The following is a 21,516-nucleotide window of genomic DNA, read 5'->3' on the forward strand; positions in this document are numbered from 1 at the left end:
AAACGAATTCTGTCAATCCAAAAAGCCTTGCATGGCGTTCCCTCCCAAACCTGGACCTTATTTTTATCCGATAGTATGTGGTTTCTTGTCGTCTCTAGCTTTGAAATGAACCTTACCTTATAACATTACCTTATAATATATGTATACAAGCAACTAAATCTAACCTTAGGGAAAGTAAGTAAAATGTGCAGGATGAATTACTCTTTTTCTGTATGTGACTATGTCTAAACCTCATTCCATGTCATTTCTTATATGTATGTATGTCTATCCCACTCCCGTCTCACGAACCACCGCCTGTCAGGCTATTTCCATCTCTCTTCCATTAAATGTTTCGTTCGTTATAAATTATTTTTCAATAGTATTAAGTTCATTTCCAATTGAATATTATATCTTATCGGTTCGCGAGTCTATTACAATCGTCGGGGAACAACTTCATAAAGCTCCTATGAAGCTGTCTCTTCCCTGGCCATGTTCAAACATTCGTCTCTATTCATCTCGTCAGACATTTCCTCCCGAGATCTTTTAACTTTGTCAATACAATTCCCATCTTCATCACTTATTATCTTTTAATTAAACCCTCAATATTGTAATATATTTTGTTTATCTGCATTTTCCTTATATATACTTTATCTCAATTTATTTCCTCTGTTTTTTTTTTCGTACGTTGAAAATTGCCTCTGTATCAATAACTCAGACATTTTTAATACAAAATAAATCGATGACGTCATCCGGTCACTCTACATACAGTGACGTAACGATGGAAACACATGATATTAAATACAGGTAAAGTCGACTAAACAATAAAAATCAGTATACATAAGAATGTATATAATAATAGTATTAATTATATTGTAGTATTCGTATGCCCGCCCACTAATATGTTCGTATAAGTTTGATCGGAAAACTATCGATAAATAATTGATCTGCCTGTCCTGGCGTTCTAAAATATAAATAGTTATTATTATTATTAAAATCTGAGGAAGCTCATCACACCGACGCGGTTCTGGCGCGGAGCCAACGGTGCAGAACACAACTAGAATTTTAAGAAAATCTTGTTATAATTAAAGGAACTACAGTTAAATATCACATCGACCGAGACACTCGGCAGTCTTTTGTTATTATCAAACATTCTCACAGCCAACGGACCTGGTCCATACAACAGAGAACAGAACAAATATATATGATCATACTGAGAGCAGCATCCGACACTACACGCTCGTTCTACATTAAGAGAATTATACTCGTGTTTGTGAGGATTTATGGATGTTTGTTAGTCCTTCACGCAAAAACTACTCAACGGACTTTGATGTAACTTTCTGGTAATGCAGAACAGAAATCAGAATAACATATAGGATTTAGCTTCTCCCGGGATTTTGTAAAGTCGATGCAAACATAACACTTGCATCTTTTAACACACAGTATTCATGTCGCTTTAGGTCAGAATATCTACTGTTTGATCTCAGTTCACTCATTTCTCTCTGCGTTTGATTCCGAAGTCTAAGCAGAGAGTCTCAGGGAAATATTAGTTTCAATATATATATATCATAGACCATAGATTTTAATAGAGAACAGTAATGAATGAACATGTTATATCACAGCGCGTCACTCATCACTGACACTACGTGCGGGTATCGTACACACGAGCTAACTGTGAGCGCCGAGTCTCCTCGACGTGTCCGGGTGTTGTATACAATGCCGAGCGACCGGGGACAGGTGCATCATATATGTATGTATAACACGGTTACGGAACAGGCGGCATCGTGTACTTTTATTATTAATGACATAATTTGTATGTGTGTCTGTTACTTAATGTATGATGTAACAACTACTAAACAACTATTCGTGTTCGGTGAAAACTGGTGCAACACAATGCCAATACTGGGACCCGTCGTCTCCACTATAAAATATCCGAATCTCTTAGACTGAACATTAGTTCCGTCCGTAGTCGACCACATTGTACGGAACTCCTGAACATATGTATATCACATCAGCCCGACCAACCTTTCTAATAAATTTTTGGCGCATTATAACACAACTCCAGCCGCATAGCGCCCCTCACCCTCCCTCACCCTCCCTCACCCCTCTCACCGGCGCGATGCGGAAATTGTCTGTCTGTCTGTTTGTAGTAACATTGAAACAATAGCGTCGGCTCACTTGCACATAATATATTTACAGATAACAAAACGAGGAGCTGTCGAATACGAATACGGATGGTTGAGAAGTATATATATGTGTGTATAAGTGTGTATATATTATGCGTGTATGAATGTATGTGTGTATGTGTGTTTGTTTGTGTATGTGTGTTTGTTTGTGTGTGTGTGTGTGTCTGTGTGTGTTTATCGAGTTAGCGCTGTATCCTTCCAGCCCTGGCCGTCCGGCTGCATGTCTTAATGTATCATAATTAGTCCTAACCGACCTCTCGGAGCGAGGGTGTGTGTTTTACACGGGTCTTATATATACAAATACTATCGGAACGGAATTATTATTTAACATATTTCATAACATGATACGTAATGTAATGAATACATGAGTATGTTTGTTAGCCGTCAACACATTAATAAACATATACTAGTCAATAACATTACAATATATTAATAGTAACATAGGACTTCCACTCTCAGACGTCTGTCGCACTCGAATTCAATATTCGCGAGGAGTTCAGCTTCACTCGAACTATTTCTATAATACGACCCGCCCCGACTCCGCCTGTGTGTTATGAGACGCGTGTTCCGGGACGCGTTCCAGACTACACTGAAAGCTGAAACTGCACATTTCGACGAAACGCAGCCACCGTTTATAAACGACCCCTCCATTGTAAACGACGTACCATCGTTCGGGTGTCACGCTATATCGGTCTGTATAGAACTTTCATCGAACGATAGCGTCGTAGTGAGATGGATCACGTTAAATTGGATGGTCAGACACGAACAACAACATTAATATGAAATAAAAACATTTCTATTTTTATAATTAGTATATTTACAGAGCTGTCGATATATATTGATATTTCACAACTGACGGCCATTCAATAATGAACCTTACCCACGTGTACATAGAACGTATCTGTCAGACATCCTTCATTATATAATACAGTCACCATATTCAACTCTATCACCATAACAATAAGGTTCACATCGTGTATCGTGAGCGTGTTCAGTTGCGTCCTTCATATGTCTAGCGTTTACTATACGTTCATTAATTCGGGTGTCGGAGAAGACAGAAGAACGTTAGGAATGTATCGCAACTGATGAAGAAAACATACGCAGGGAAAATAAAATACGTGAGAGTACTTGATAGGAGAGTATCATAATAAGGTATAAGTAACGAGCGAGGTTGTGTGGAGCATCATATACCGCGGACACCGCAAGCTGTCAGAGTATACACGGAGGTATTATCTACGTCTCTCTATATATGTCCCACGCGGACTCTGAAATTTCTTATAATAATATATCGCTTGGCGGCTCTAGATTCCGTTACTCATTTATAATGAATTCATAGCGGAAGCGGCATATTAATAATAAACACGGACAGACCACTACACGTATACATATTTTTTAATCTAATCTGCTTCACACATTGTTCCTACATCCAGTTCTAGCAATCCTCTTCGCTACTATAGAGGTCAGTCAATACATCTTTGTAATCCAGACATTTCATTTTAGTTACTATTCCTAAACCTTATTTTTCTTTCTATTTAATCCCGTGTCCCTAGGTTATGTTTCCACGTCACCACATAGTCGTCTATCATTCAGTGGAAGTAGCATTAAAACCAGCTCAGCCCATATGAGAATCCTATATCCGACAGGCCACGCGGGAGCTAAACATGTCTTAATACATTACATATATAAATATATATATATATATTATATAAGGATGACTCACTGGTGATGATGCGCCGTCAGCCTGTTGGGGTCGGAGGCGTTCCTGTGTTTCCCTCTCCGCGGCGCGTCTCTCTCGCGGCAGCTCTCCGCGCGGTTCACTCCGCGGGAACTGCTCTTCAGACTGAGGGACATATGAGACCAGTTAGTTCATGCGGCGTCACACTTGTAATACATTAACAGTTACAATTAGTCCGCGGATCGTGATAACGCGTCATCTATTGAATATTTTGTACCCGAAGGAATATCATGAATTTGGTCATCAGTACAGTTAACTTTATTTCAGTAGGAGCGCCATCTAGTGCACGATAGAATTATTTGACATGCCATCTAGCGATACAAAAAGGAACCTTAGTTGTCTTTCCCAATTCCTAGATGGCGCTATTAACAATGACTTAATTGCGTCATTCAACTTAGTTTTTATAATATTCTGTCTATATCTCCTACTTGTTCTCTTTCTCTATCTCCCGCGGCGTGTCGTTGGCGTCTCCGTCTACATCTCCGGCGACCGGCTCGTCAGTGGAGCCCTCTCTCCGGGAATCACCTGAAATAAATACATTTGTATATTTATCGTGGTCATGATGTTTAATATATATTGCCATACTCAACACCGAGTGCTCTGCACGTTCCTCAATTAATTGCAGTAAATTCATTAAAGCGACATCTGTGTGTTGAATCCAGAACTAATTAATACCACATCTTCATACATTTACGACGCTATTCATATAATTGAACTTAATAAGTTGATAGAATACAATTTTTCTAATAATCATAGTAATTTTTAATAAGGAAATCATTTTGAACAGTATAATTGTAGTTATTAGTTTGTCGATCGAACGTTAAAGTGAATTCAAAGTAAACAATACGATCTAATAATATAGATGATGTCAGAGCCACACGGCGCGCTTCAGCGACCATCTCGAATATGCGGTTTAAAAACTAAGAAATAAATAATTGGAGTTATTAAAAAATAAAGATGATTGATAATAGTTACCGCTGGATCGATATAGGAGTAACTTTTAGTAAATGAACAGAAAGGCCGAATACAATTTACATATGGACATACAGACGTATATCAAATTTATTTACAACTGAATATTGTTAGTGGGCCTACGTCTATCAAAGTATTGCGACAATTATGAAGGCTTCCTTCAAGTTACCTTTCGTATAATGTGTTCATATTCAAAACATATAGTCTCATTTGTTTCGCCAATATTAAAAATAACAGAACATGAGGTCTGAGAAAAGGGATATTTACAGTTTTTTTGTTCTGGATCATTTGTCTGTGTTAAGTATTTATATGATATATAACATAGAAGAGTATCCCTTCTCAATACATCTCCGTCCAACACCAACATGTGTTATTATTGAGAGACCTGTTATTATAATTTTTAATAAATAAAAAAATAATCTAGAGATATAACTTCATCTATCAGTTAATAAAAGTTTATTGTGTGTTTGTTAATTTAAAATTAACAGCTTGTCATTAAACGTATATGAGAGTATACAGTCTGTTTGTTGTTCCGACTAATCTCCAGAACGACTGCACCAATTTATATGAGAATTCACTTTGCAGGTAGGTAATGTCATAAGGAGTAGATAAAGTCACTCGGCCTGTTTACGCAGCGTCTTAGAAAGAAGAAAGTTCTCAAATGGACTAAGGCTGTTTATTAAAAATATCCTGAGGTAGGTCCGTGGTCACCTAGTCAGGAACTGATGGGAGAGGTTCTGAGAAAACGACTGAAACATAATGATGATGACGCGTATCTCAAAGGGGAATTAATATGCGGGGAAAACCGCGGTCAACGGCAACTTATAACAATAACAGTGAATTGTTCATTACTTCTCAGTATCTAGAGCCACTTATGAGGTTCTGATAAGTTCTTATTATTTTCGTCATTTCGTGTATTTAAGCTTTCTTCAATGTTAAGCTCATACTCTCTCTAGGTTGTTCATCTCAATCTCTCTCGCTTTTATTATCTCTCCCTCTGTACATAAGCGTGTCCTTGATATCATTAACTTTAAACGTATAATTGATTTAAAAACTAACTTTATAAAAATTTACAATGAGTTCTGTGAACCGTGGAGAGGGGTCGGTGACCAGTGACGTCAGAACTATCCTTATGACTCACCGGACAAAGACGAGAAACGAAGGGAGAAAGAGAGGGAGATAGACATACTGTATGGGCCTGTGAAAAAGATATTTGTCTATCAGCTATATAATAATAGATATAATGAAATTCATGGATCTTCTCATCAGGACAACACGTCTGAGACGAGCTCGTCTCCACACACACGGATACCTTATATAGCAACATGCGGTCGAGCCTCTGGTTCACACTGCACACATCCACTACACAACTGTTAGTAGTGTAGAAGGGTTGTACCACATACTCCACTCATCACTCGTCAACTCACGTCTCAGTCATCCAAACTCCTCACTCTCCCTGGGTCCCGCATCTCTCATCAAGGGAATTCGTTAAATACATATTTTGTATTTCAGAGTTCCTCTTACTGTTACTCCTCTTACTTTTACTCCTCCTCTTTACTTCTATCAGTTTTTTTATCATCTATCATCTACTTATAAATCGTCCTCATAATTTAATTATCTGTTCTCCAACTCCGCGTATTGACATCTGATGATAATAACACATCTCTCAACAGTTCAACACGCTAACTGATACTACAGTCCTAGATGCAAATACATAGTTTGATATGCACACGGAACAGTTACTACGTGTTAAAAAACGTTTAGGATTTAACTGTGCTGATGATTATAATGTAACATTTAACAGTAATGTGTTCGGTGACCAGAACTGAGTCACGCGCGTTATCAACGCTACAAGTCTAGAATAATATGAACCGACATTAAACATAAACACGTTACAAAAACCAATGTGGAAGACGAATTAACATATGAAAATAATTTTAAATAAAAGGTTATATATATTTCGTATTACAGTAAAGATTTAACGCTTATTTCAGACGTGAAATAAGTTTCTAATTAGGGGGAAAAAACTAGTGACATTGAACTACATTACGGTAGTTTATACTTTGATACTGACAAATTAAAGTATTCAGACTCCATGTGGCGTTGTGAGCTGGAGATACTAGATGAAACAGAATAAATATCTTCGTGTATTATTAAATTCCTTGAACTGGGTACATCAGTGCATCATCACTATAAGACGGGATCCCCGAGGGGCGAACAGTGAGCGCAAAAAACTGCACATACCGACTATTATAGTATATTTATGAGATATTCAACTTTATATATAATATGATACGGTTCATAATGACCTTAACATAATTAAGCGTATTCGTATTATAATTGTGTCACATGATATTGTTCCTTATCGTGTAGGTGTTACGATCTATATTAAGACATCAGTGTCGCAGGACCGCTCGCTGCACTATTGATGAATATATTGTGAGTCATATGATCGTTTATAATTCGCGATGCCATCTCGCCGGTGGTCTACTGTACCCTGTACAGTGTCGATACACGCACACACACACACACATGATCTGGTTAACATTCAATAGAGCTAACAGTTGTAGATTATGATATATGTAGACCTAGATTTAACTTGGTCAGTACTATTTAGTTTGAGTTGAAATCTCATTTACATTACATGTATCAGTTATATGAAAGTTATATATGAAAGCACAGTATATTGTATAATGTACATGTTCCTAGTGTATACAACGTGTCGTGGCAGTCGAGTCGAATCGAGTACCTGAATCGATATTTTTAATAAAATATTCAACATATTTTATTGATTTCAATAAGTTTAGTTCAGTTGATCGACAACACTACACCAGGATTAAGATTATTATATAGTATAATAGTTTTTATCATTAGTTAAAATTAAAAAAATATTAACTTTAGTCCTCGAATACCAAATAAGAGTTCACTATAATATTCGAGGGTGAGCACGTACAACACATCAACGGACAGTCGGATGTATTGTTAATTTAACGAGTCGAAGTGATCATGCCTCTGAATCCAGTTTCCCAAAACATTTTTACAACGTCATTAAACGAGTCTGATACAAAACAGAACCTGTGAATGTATTTATAAAGAACCGCTCTGCTTACACACCTGTGAGCTGATGTCCCACTCATTTACAATATTAATTGTAGACCGCAAACAGTATACGAACACAAAGGGACAGACTTTCCATAAATTTTTAGAAAATGTAAGAAATTTAACAAATGGTTCCTGGTGTTTGAAGGCAGACATAAAATAGTTGACTTCAATTATAATCGAAACAAATAGTTCTAGTAATAATTGTGGTTGCGATTAAGACAGACAGACAAACAGATCCTGACAAGGACGAGGTGATGCTTGTGGATTGTGAACTGTGGGTTAATGTTGGAAATATTGACGACGTACCGATAGTATTGTAATAATAGTATAAGGTTTTGCCAAACTATTTAACAACTTCATTTTTGTGTAAAACACAAATAGACATGTAAAACCTCACCTTTTCCGCTGAACAGCCATGAGTTCTGCTTCGCGGTCTCCGGACATTTCTTGACGACCAGACTCTGGTCTACGATGCTCGCTTGTCTGCTTCTACTCGCGAGAGGAATCTTTCCATTCTTCTTCTTCGCCTTCTTCAAGGTCGCACTGTGCGTCTTCCTCAACGTATTCACTTTAACGCTCTGACTCTTCCCCCTAACCTTGCTCTTACTCCTCGACGTCTGTCTACTCAACCGTCTCCTGTGCTCTCCTATGACCTTGGGAGGCGGCATCTCTTCCTCGGAGTCGGTCTCCACTGGAGGTTTCCCCTGACTCACTGAACAGAATCTCTTTTCTTCCTCCAAGAAGAACTTAGTTCTGCTCAGAATCTCATCAGTGTTAACTATTCCATCGACTACTTCGACGACGGCCTCGACGGCTTTCATCGAGGTCGGTGTTTTCTTTCGTCGTAAGAAGTTAAGAGCGCCTACCGAGGACACCTTGCTAGTCTTCCGTTTGGGAGGCTCGGTGGTGCTGCTCTTTCTGCTGCTGTCACTTTGCTTGTCTTCCTTCTTGCTATTCTTTCTGATCTGATCCAACTTAGCGGTGGAGCCGTAGATCGATTCTCTGTCCTCTTCACTCCACAGACTCTCCCTAGACTTCTTCTTGTCACAATTCTTGTCGATTTCTTGTCTCGTCTGCTTGTGGTCGAACCACTCGTCTCCCCACGTCTTCACTATCTCCAGGGGGTTCGACAGTGACATCGTCTTCCTGTGCCCCCTCTTGTTCCTGGACAGGTCCCCCTCTTCGTCGGTGACCGCCAGTTTCAGCGACTCCTTGCTGATGGTGGGCGTCTTTCCCAGGGCGGGCAGAGCGTCATCGCTGGCCGATATGGCGTCACTGTGGCAGTCGGCCGACTCGTACAGTGACTCGTCGCTCTCGTCTCTCCGCTCTATATAATATCGTCATAACTACATACAAACTGTAACCGTATACCGTAGTGAGTGTCGAATTCCCTCGCCATTTCATTTCACATAACTAGTTATCTGTCTGAGCACATCTCGCGACCGTTTTACGTAATCGTTCAGAAACTAACCAGAGAATATTCATTATTCATTAAAGTCACATTAATCAGAAACAGTTTCTATTTACAAATATAATCAATTTATGTTTAAAATGGTCGAGTCTCAGTAATCAATATTTTTTTTCTTAATAGCGCTTTAAGTGACTATGGTCAAAGTAATTTTCCGCACTTCAAGGTATAAAACCTTCATTAAAACAGCTGAGTACAAGTATACATCAATTAATAAATAACTCTCGTAATTATGTTCTCTTTGTATAATTTCAAAACCTTCAACGAACACCTGCCGCCAGTGGTCTCGTTAAGAATGAAAGAATCGTATAAATTATGTATATAATGTTTTTTGACAAAATTATTGTAATTGTAATAATATAAAATATTTCGATCAAATCGAGGTTCATCTCAAGTATAGCGTACATGGATGATGGATCCCAGTAACTCAACAATGACTGTTTACTTTCTATATAACAATGAGATCACGGGAAAGAGAGAATTATGCAAATTGAGATAAAGGAAAAAAAATATCGTCAAAGAAAGTAACGTTTTCACCTAAAACGAATAGTCACTAGTGACTGTATAGTATAATGAATATTGTTATATTTATTGTGTTAGAAGAGGCAATATCCAGGACGTTAGACTCTAGGGATCGCCGGAGAATTGAGGTTACAAATTTTGATATTCTTAATTTGATCACGCGATACCAAAAAAAGCACGCCATCCCTTCCCCCCCCCCCTTCCCCCCACACCTGAACTACTGACAACCACGTAATATAAGTTAATGCATTCACATCATTATAATACACTGTTGAGTTATCATTGTGTTTGTAAAAAACAAAACACTTAAAACTTAAATCAATTTTGGTGCGACTCATTATAGACAAAAGAATAACCTCGTAAGTGTTAATTCGTATCATGGGAGGCGGATAATATGTATGTATGTATTTTAATATTATCATATCTCATGAAGCCGGCTAAAGCTATGTCGGCACGAGCTAAGAAAACAAACTAGCCGATAACAAGCCATTAAGTTATTAACATTTAAGTTTTGATTGTTCATATATTTTAGCGATCATTCATGACAATAATGAGAAGAGAAATACTTTGGCTTTATCCCTTATCATATAACTTACTGAATACAATTTGACGGAGAACTTGAGAGATATATAAACGTGTTTCTGTTTAAACATGGATCTAAGAAACTATATTAGGATCGGAGTTTTTTCGGCGGATTAACTTAAACTCTTAGTTATAATAATCATGTACGTTATTTTTACCCTGGCGACCTACAGTAGCGACATGTGCTCACGACAGCAAGGCGAGGGACGAGTCCCTACCGTCTACCGAGAGTTAAGGCTCCATACATACCGAGCGACACTCTCATGTCCAGTATGTCAGAGTACCGTCTCTTCTCCTTGTCACTATCGGCCGAGGTTTCCCTCTCACTGGACTCGCGGGTCGGTTTCAGTAGAACCGGTTTCTTCTTCTTCAGTTTATTAACTACGTTGTCCTTCTCGGGGACTTTAGAGTCCCTCTTGAACCACATCATACCGACCATAGGATCCTTCAACTACACAACTTTAACTTCACTGTTATTTGTTCACATCACTAGACGCCAGGGGTATATACCGTCACTACCCCGCCTTCACTGTAGACACTGCTGTCACTTTCCTGGTATCACCACACATTTTCATCACTAAAACATAATTACATTAAAAATTTGTGACTTTCGGCGGTTTTGTTAAATTATCGCATTAAAAAATTGTGTAACATTTGATTAATTAATTTTGATATTTTGGTGAGTACATATCGCGAGGCAGTTGACCTCTAAGATAGTCGATCTATTTATACATACACAACGTGATAACTGTACATTCCTGGGAGCCGTCCTCCGCTCCCTGACTCACGTCGTGTTCTGTTCTATTTAAGTGATACCTTTAATGAGCGGGACAGTTCTAATGAATCATTTCAAAACATCTGACATTTTTTCAAGGAGCGGAACTTAAAAACAACCAGTGATGCGGTTTCCATTGGACGTACCGACTATACAAACCAATTAAAATGCTGCGTGCGATAAAGGGCTGAGGAAGCGAGATGCTATGTAATAAAACACATTTTCATCAAGAAATTACGAATTTCTATATTCTCAATAGATAGAAAAAAAAAATTGAAAAGTGATATTTTAAAGTTTATGTCCAAATTAAGTGATAATGAACTTTATGACGAACACTGGACGATTCATCAGTATTTCAATCAATCCTATCTATATATACAAGTGTTTGTGTTGTTGTATGTCTCTGTGTCACGGTCGGAAGTAGCCCGCCTGTGATGATCGGATGTGCGGCGGGCGGACGGGAGAGGAAACTATCAAAGGAAGCGGCCTCCGACCTCCGACCTTCCGCACAGTGATACATGACACACATACAGACACTCGCGTCAGCTCACCCACATAGTCCATATATATATATATATACAGTGTGAGGAAAAACAGTTTTGTTTAAGTATTAAAATTGAGACAAACGTTTTTAGAATCGACAATTGATCGTTGTTTTGAGGAAATCGATATAATATATCCTCGATCAGACCACGTCTCGTTAAACGTACGCAGAGCGACGACTTAACGACCGAACAACCTCCAGCAGTCCAACTAACCAGAAATACATAACACACACCGACGGAAACATCAAAGAAAACTATATTACAAGGAACATATAATTATACATTTCGTGATTATTTAAAACGGTGTCATATTATGGTCACGTCAGCCTTGTGTGCTGAGAGATCAAACCATATATAGAGGATAATTAAAATAATAAACACTTACATTATTATATATTATTATAAAAGTGAATTCTGTTTAACAATTATAATGAAATACGGCCGACACGAATCGGACCGTGCATGTAACGCTGAATAATGTATTGACGAAACAGATCATTAAGTTTGATTAATTATCGCAATAATTTAATATTGTTTCAGAATGAAAAATAAAAATGCCATCCTTAATCGATTTAATTACAAGTTAAAATAATGATGTCCACCAAAAGTTCTGTACATAATAAAGAGACTGGAAGCAGCGTAGAGTCAGTCAGTATGAGAACTATTGTGGATATTAATAGGTAGCGAATTGTTATTACATTATACTATGTGTGTGTATGTGTGTGTGTGTGTGTGTATAATACTTGTTGATTGAGACGAGGAATGAAGTCATTTGTCGAGATGACATCATGACATCATGTTGACGGATCAAAAACGTTTTATGTAACTCGAAAAAAAGAAACAGCGAGCTGTGTGTGCATACTAATACACCCGTGACACCCATCACACTCAAGACACTCTTCGTAATTCATACACTGATATAATCAAACACAAACAGACACACATATATAAATTGATAGAATAATATCATCTCTTTCTTCTTATACAACAAATGTCAGTATATCTTAAGTCCATACAGAGTTTAGTTTACCTGTTCACAGAGAGATCTCGTTTATTTCTATAATGTAATTTTTTTTAATATTGTTATCTTCGTCGTAAACCAAACAGCTATGATGTTATAAATGTATCCAGTGCTACTGTGAAGTATTATATTAAAAGTAATTTAATAATCCAAATATGTTCAATCACGTATCAGAGCCAGCAGGCAAGGAACCCCTCCGACTAAAATAAAAACAGGAAACGACTCTCTCACACACACACACACACATACACACACACACAACTTTATATATATGACAACCAAACGCTTGTATGTAAATTAAAAGTTCATCGTCACGTGAGACAATCAATTAAATTGGCTCAAGGATATTATAAGTATATAATGGTTTAATAAAATTGGAAAACTTTTGAATTACCTAAGTTCACGTTGAATACCTCAACCCCTGTGATCAGCTGGTCCCAGCTGATTCATAATGTATGCATGTATGTTTTCTTGTTTCTGCAGTAATGTCAGAAAATATTAAACTAGAAAATAACCGCCACCAATACACACAGTTGAATTATAAAACGTACGGTTGCACAGACATGAATAAGTAAACGTCATAGCCCGCTTGATATAAACAATAACATATTGTTATATATGGATATTTGTCTCTCCTTCCAGAAATAAATAGCCTATAAATTTTGATGAAACTCTGCAGTAACGTAGCTTAGAAAGCAGAATAATTATTCATCCCTAAAATTCCATATAGTTCCCACGCAGTCACGGTTTAAAACTTGCATTAAGTACAAAGTCAACTTTATTACGTGAAGTTAGGTCGGGAACAATAGCTACTACTACTAAAAATACAGTTATCACATTTTAAAATATTAGTAAGAGTCGAGTTTATTTTCCTGTCTGATGACTGGTCAAGGAAAACCGTTTCGACCTTTCGAGGACTTGCAGTCAGGTGACGTCAGAACGGCTCGAGATACAAGATGAGGGGTCCTCGAAACGGACTGAGACGACACTGTTGATATATGAATTATAAATAATACTGACATGTATTTAAAATCATATTTAAATAATTAATCGAACATTCTTAACGCGGGAACACTCTACATTCCTCTAAACGGTAACATTTGGTTTGTTTCAGCTGACTTTTCAGTTATACCTACATATATCCTAGAGAATGGATGGATCATAGTATTATAAAAGACATTACTATATATTGTAGATTATTAATGTATTGGAAGCGATTAATTCGGACACGCCTTAATTGACGGAGGTCATATGTATATAAAAATGATAGGTCAGGTGACCGTGGCTTGTAATGTGAAGCCACAGTGATATTAACAAAAATACACGAGTTACATGGTGGAGCTTTTAGACGGAGCTAGTATGATTTTATAGAATAATTTTAGTTTTAAATGATGTAGAAGAAAAATACACTAAGATATCGAGAAAATACAATAACATAAGAAAAAACCCAATAATACTTTAAAAGTCATAACTCCTGCATTCATGATTCCTGTGTGAAGATAGTTTGAACTTCGACCAACACAAAATATATATAAAATATACTCAATATACACAGTCGACTAATGAAACTGGCTTTTTTTTTGGATTCCATTATCAAAAGTGAACGTACGTCTAACGAAGCCCTGACTAAAGGTCACACACACAGACAGACGACATCGGAAGGAAGTTACCAATATATATACATAAACCTATATTAATATATATGTAAATAAAGTATGAACACTAATTCCTACCGAACACACGTCTGTTCCATAACAGATTGATAGATAGCATGTTGAATGTAACGACTAACGATGTATTAAATATGGAAAATAAGAAACAAAATAAAGAGCTCAGCACGTGTATATATATATGTGTGTGTGTTTTAACGAATACCTTCAATAAGTGACATGAAAGATGAGCGGAAAAAAAAATACATATATATATATATATATATATATATATATATTTCTACTTAATAACTTCATAGAGTATGACATATATTTGATGTAAATGATGCGTAGCTCATGACAAACAGCGACGGAGAGTATATACAGTTATTAAATGTATTAATAAAAGAGTGTCGGTAGAAACTCATCTGTACATGTAGATGTATATTTATTAATAGACGTAACATGTTATAATAACATAGTCTGGTACAACAAAGTGTGTGCGTATGTGTGTGTGTGTCGATCGATAAAAAATTTATAATAAACAGAAGGGGAGGCATCACTTAAATAGTACGTGAATGAGGTCAGTGTGGCGGAACACGCGGACAGACACATGTATGTATTGTACTATATATATTAAATAAACCATCAGAGTCACAATTAATATACATCTAGTATGTAGCTCTTTAAAGTTTGTAATGAAAACAAAAAACAGAACATTATGCGAACAGTCGATATACTTTAGAGTGTAGACTAACTAATAAAGAAATCACGTAATGAAGGCGTAATAAACGAGTGAAAAGAAGGTGTACATACACACCGACGAGTAGTGAGTTCTCGCGTCACAGACACACATACATCGAGAGATCCTTACCACAATCTTACGTGTACATAGATGATACACATAGCCTGAAGACTAATGAGAACAGGTTCAAGTAACAAATTAATTAACTACCATGTAACGAGATACAAGGATAAATATATAATCTATATGTATATGTACATAAAACGGAAAATTTCAGGACAATATGTGCTTTTGAATATTTTGGTCGCTAAAGTACTTCGTAATGATACAGGTTACAGCCTGAGACAAGTTAGGAAAAACCGTAATGTCTGTCTAGACGCAGAATTAATTCACCCTCGACCCGGAGCACAGGAACGTGGAACACGTACAGAGATATATGTATAAGTATAACAGTTTGGGAGAATCATTATAATGTTTACCTGATAAATGTGCATTTAAGCACTCGAGAGATACATCTGTAGCTTACTAACATAGAAGGGGAGGGTGGCACGCTAGACGACTTTTAAGGAAGCCCTTCATAGGATGTTACCAAGTTTTATACATATATTTATCTCAACTAAGTATGTAATATATAGTTGTAGTTGACGTCTGATGTAGACGTCATCAAAAATATATAAAAATTTAACATAAACGATAATTTTTAACAATCTCAGGGAAGGTGAAAGTTTAAGTTTGATTTTATTTTATAACAGAAACCTTTTATTCCTACCCAAAAGGGGATACAAATGAATCAAGTACCAGAAAAATTCTTGAAGATTTTAAGAATCATCATCTCACAAAATGAGATCTAAGATTTTCGCGAGTATTCATTTAAATGAAACTAGTATTATTCGGATTTACTACGCGGATTTTAATATTTAAAAACTACATAATCCCGACGTTTCGGTTACTTTGCAGCAACGGTGATAACGGGCAGACGAGGTGTGAATGTCTGTCAGTTGGTCCTTGTTATTTATCATCTACCGCCATCGATTTCTTAATTTTCTGGCGTACCGCTCTGGATGCCGGCAGAATGCGCTCACGGTGTCTTGAGGTCCTGCGGTGTGGTTTCGGACATGGGATTTTATGTTTTTAAAAACGGGGTCCCAGGTGTTTGATAGATTCCAGCCATCTTCTCTATTGAAATTGGGATGTTTTTTTAATTACAATAGCCTCGCGAATTAATCTCGGTATATACTTGTCTTCCCGAGCGAGGATTTGAGGTTTATCAAAACGAATGTAGTGGCCTGGTTTGTCCATTGTGTGTTCACACACTGCTGACTTCGACGCGCGCCTGTTTTTGATGTCTGAGATGTGTTCCTTAACCCTTGTACCGATGCTCCTCTTCGTCTGTCCAATGTATGACAAGACACCGTGAGCTTATTTTGCCGGCATCCAGAGCGGTACGCCAGAAAATTAAGAAATCGATGGCGGTAGATGATAAATAACAAGGACCAACTGACAGACATTCACACCTCGTCTGCCCGTGATCACGGTTGCTGCAAAGTAACCGAAACGTCGGGATTATGTAGTTTTTAAATAATAAAATCCGCGTAGTAAATCCGAATAATACTAGTTTCATCATCTCACAAAATTGGTTATTTAGAACATTTATAGAACTATCATAATGAGAGCCAAAAAGCTTCCGCAGAGAAGTTCTACATCAAACATTGTATCAAATCTATTATATGTGTGGTGAGCGTGTCTCGCTTGACATCCGTCCAGCTCACGAACAATAATAAACGCCGCAGCTAACAGTCGCCTGTCAACACTAGTTCATACACGACGGAATGTCACGACCTTAGGACCGACAACAAACATGCGCACATAGCGGCCGAGGGATTCATCGAATGCATACAGAACATTAAAATAATGTGTCAATTGATATAAAGACAGAGGACATTAAAGAAACGAAGCGTCCCTACGGTGGCAGCTTCAACATTATATGAAGCTGTAGTTGCTCTATCTGCTAAGACATTCTTTTTATTCGAGATGCACGAGTATATATTATAAGTTGACTATTGTATAGTATGTATGTACGTTGATACCGAATACTTATAATTCCATTAATTTAATGAGTCAGAGAGTCGGCCTCTCTGGTCTCTGAATGTTATTATGATACAACTGGGTTTGTCTTAAATGTTAATTAATTCATAAACAACGACGAGTGCGACTTATTTCCTGAACGATCGCTCACTAATAGCGACTTCAATAAAATACACATATTATAATATCGTAAACCTTTGACATCGGTTCAGCATTAACGTCCCAACAAATAAACACACGAAAATTGCTTACGATACAAACCTCAATCTCGATCTATCATATAAAATAATACATTCCCAGCCAAGGTATTTCTTAAGTATTGTATTATATCATATATAATAATATTGTATGTCCGTCCATTTCCTTCTTATATCAATAACTATCTCTAAGGTCACTCATTATAATACCATACAATACTGAATCATTGGTCAAACAGAATGCGGCTAGACTCCACAGACATACAACAGCAAGAGCTAACAACGAAACGAATGAACAAATAGTGATAGATTTAATATCACTAAAAGAAAGAAACTTGTACTAAAAATGAAAAGATGGCAACAGACACATAATATTATATAGAAAACATCTTAAGAACAGATTATTATTATAAAGTTTATAAGTACACCGAAATGAATAAGTGCGTGTAGTAACACACATACCCAGTTGTATGGTTTACCGACACGACGAAGTATTAGTTAGCTAGGAATTATAATACAATGGTTACACGCGGACAGACAGACAGACAATGGAGTTATTAGATATTGAAATGCATCGCAGGCGAAGGACTAAAATGTGTCCCGGTGGGTGAGGCTGGTGACAATACCGGACATAGGAACATAGCGCTTAGAACATACACATAAGGTGGTGTTTAGTGCAGACGCCACACTACAGGTGATGAAAAGTCGGCAGTAGGAATGGAATCCTGAGGACTGATTGACTGTCGGTGTAGTTTGTTTACAGATCGTGGGATTCACAACGATTATATACAATAAATATATAATGTACTGCTAATAAAAGCAATTAATGTTCGATTTATTAACGATACTGCCGTGCGATGTCTCGGTATTAATATATAGTAGTTAAAGATTCGTTACTACCCATATGTTTCAAAATTTCGATTACATCCAACCTTACACACACACACACACACACACACACATACACACAGACCTACCACCCGCACTCCTTGTATACCGATTGTTATTCCAAAGATGCATTGGCTGTCAACAGTGAAAACAGAACACGCCAAACCAATATACGTCCTAAAGATACAACAATAATAACTACATTAGCATATCTTTAATTGTATATTGAAACGGAAACGACGCCACCTGTACGAGGATAGATTGATATAGGACATGAGTTATTTGAAGTTCCCATTACCGGAGTCGAACAGGGTCAGTATCTTATATAAACTATTAAACCACGAATAACATTAGGGAATATCTATTGTTAGAGCTATTCATGTACATATGGTGTACATGACGCACGATACAGGACTCCCTGCAGACGGACGACAACTGTATTACTTCCTGCCAAACTTTCGGCGGCCAATACTAGCAAAGACAACCGATGTACGGATCACGGTCGCGGTGCGTGTCGTGTCGCGTGCGGTCAGCCTTAGTAACGAAACCGCCATTAAAGTATTATATGAGAAGACGTGGAGCGCACGCGGCCCGTTTGATGTAAATGTTGTTTCAAAGAAACATTTCTTACTGAGAATATCTTTTTGAACTGTTCTATATCCCGGACGGATAGCATTCGGCTAACGGAGATGGTTTAAACAATCGCTCGAACAATTCATACAAACAATAAAATGTACCACATGGCGCGGCGGGCCGAACGATACTTTAAACACATTTATTGGATTACAGACAGATTTTGTCCTGAAATTGACTCATGAATTTGTCTATTCTCTCGTGTCGGACGCACATCCACACCCTCCAATGTTAATGATAGAACAGAAAACCTTAAAATGAATTCAATAAAACATCGTCAGAACAGCAACTATTAACATAGCAACTCATAGTCGACATCAACATACTCGGACTCCGTCCGTCACAGTAAAAACCACTCGCTGGGACTCACACTATGTTTAATACTGACTGCAGTTTCCTGTTTTAACTGTACATAATTGATCTCCTTTTCGGAACACTCGCCATGAGATCAGTTCGGAGTCTCATATCTCACATTATGTATATCTTGATAGTTTAATACTGTCGTCCGTATGTAAACAGACCGCCAGCTAGCCGTTATGTTTGTATCGGAACAGAGGAGGGTAATATTTACGTCATGTGAATTAAAGTTTAACAATGAGAAGCTCGGTCCGTCTCGATCAAGAAACGGAACGTGTCTGATGATGCTTCGACCTCGGTTTCGAAGTTTTTTATCTTTTTCCTCACTTTGGTTTTTAATGGCGGCGATAAAAAGTTTCTGATACATTACGACTGTTCGAACCGTTGAAACAATTTTATTAAACAATGAATATGAACGACCGACCGGCAGAAACTTATCGCTAAACAATGAGACCATTATTTTCCAGGTAAAATTGTGTCCTACCACGGGACTGCGCCTGCGCCTGCGACTGGGGAGGGATCGTTACGATTCCCGGAATATTTACAGGAATAGAACACAATCCGTCAACAAAACCGCCGAACTTATCACCGTGATACACTCCAGGCACAAACACAACACAACACAACACTGAAACACTGCACTATGTCGTCACAGCGACACACGTCCGAACTGCGGCGCACCGCCAGCGAGACTGGCCTGAGGAGTGAGGCCTCGTGGCGGCGGCGGGCGGAGGGCGGACACACAGACACCTGTGCTACACACATGAATGGTCGGACAGGGACGGAGGTACGCTGAAACTACAGACACACATACACGACTCTGGAACATGTAGCAGTAGAGTACAGTTCGCACTACCTCACCTCGTACCGCTAGGCTGCTTGTGTTGGGAGATGGGAAGTTTATTGCCAGGGTCAACATATGGCGAGAGCTGAGGAGAGCGACCGACCACACAACAACACGACACGACAACGATACGACATACCCAGGCAGACTGCTTACGCAGAATGTACAAATATAGTTTGGAATTTATAGATAATTATCATTCCATATGTATAGTGTAATTTATGTAAAAGGTAAAAGTATAAACAAGTGTAACGAATTTTGTAGGTACAAAGTACTTTATAATTAAGATGGTACTATTAATAACACAATAAGTTTAAGGTCAACTATTTGGCTAAGCTCAAATATTGAGTGATATTTAACACATGTCCGAAGTATTACAGGATATGAAAATATACAATGTTTAGGTTACATGTATGACAATAGACACAACCATAGACATACACCATCATGCCACAAACCTTTCGAAGGACTTTTCACACAAAACTCCATAAATATGATGTAAATTAACTCTAGACAGTAATTTTATTAATATATGACGTGTCTATAAGCGACTCCCTGTATCCCGATTACTTCCCGGAACACTCCCCCGCAATACGGTAAACCAAGGATGGAAATAGTTTGACTGAACGAAGGATCCCGGAGACGCTCTGAAGAAGATACTCACAGAGTAACAACAACACGTCACATAAACAAAACATGATCCATTTTTTCAATGATCTCGTCATTTCATGACAACTCGTTGCAAGTATTGATTATAATATATGACGTGATCATAGATCACTTTGTGTTATGAAGTGGAAATAATATTTAGAAAACCTTACTTTCGTTATGAACTATATACCAGTACAAATGTTTCAAAGAACGCCCCAGCTCCTGGATGACATTCTTTGTATTATTTCGTTGGGGATAGTGCAAATCCTCGTCACTAGCATTGCATAATTCCGCATACCTGCTTTCAAAGTAGTTTTACGGAGGAAGTTTTAAACTACAAAATGTTCTTAATTTAATGACGCTTAAGGTAATTTTTTCACTGTGAGATATTATCTAGTGGTTAATTTATTAGTCAATGTGAAAAACTTACCTTAAAAGTCGTTAATTTACAAAATATATCATACGTATGAAAAACAATACAAAATCCCCGAGGATATTTGTGCGTCGGCCTCCAGACCAGACATATTTATGTATTCGCGAATCTTAAAGCGCGTTGTGATGATAGAGCTTACGGTTCCTTGGG

At 37.6% G+C, this 21,516-nt stretch overlaps 1 protein-coding gene across 3 annotated transcripts in view; it reads right to left on the minus strand.

The window, feature by feature from the left end:
- Nucleotides 1–21,516, minus strand: part of LOC116775796 (rho guanine nucleotide exchange factor 12) — an 88,354-nt gene that overhangs the window by 13,710 nt on the left and 53,128 nt on the right. For all 3 annotated transcript variants that reach the window (XM_061525062.1, XM_061525061.1, XM_061525063.1), the window contains 2 exons: nt 4,326–4,422; nt 3,883–4,002 (listed from right to left, as the gene is read on the minus strand). In XM_061525062.1, the coding sequence (XP_061381046.1) occupies nt 3,883–4,002; nt 4,326–4,422 (217 nt within the window). The remainder of the gene's footprint in view (nt 1–3,882; nt 4,003–4,325; nt 4,423–21,516) is intronic.

The sequence above is a fragment of the Danaus plexippus genome, chromosome 27 (genome assembly GCF_018135715.1).
Source record: "Danaus plexippus chromosome 27, MEX_DaPlex, whole genome shotgun sequence".
NCBI classification, from domain to species: Eukaryota; Metazoa; Arthropoda; class Insecta; order Lepidoptera; family Nymphalidae; genus Danaus; species Danaus plexippus.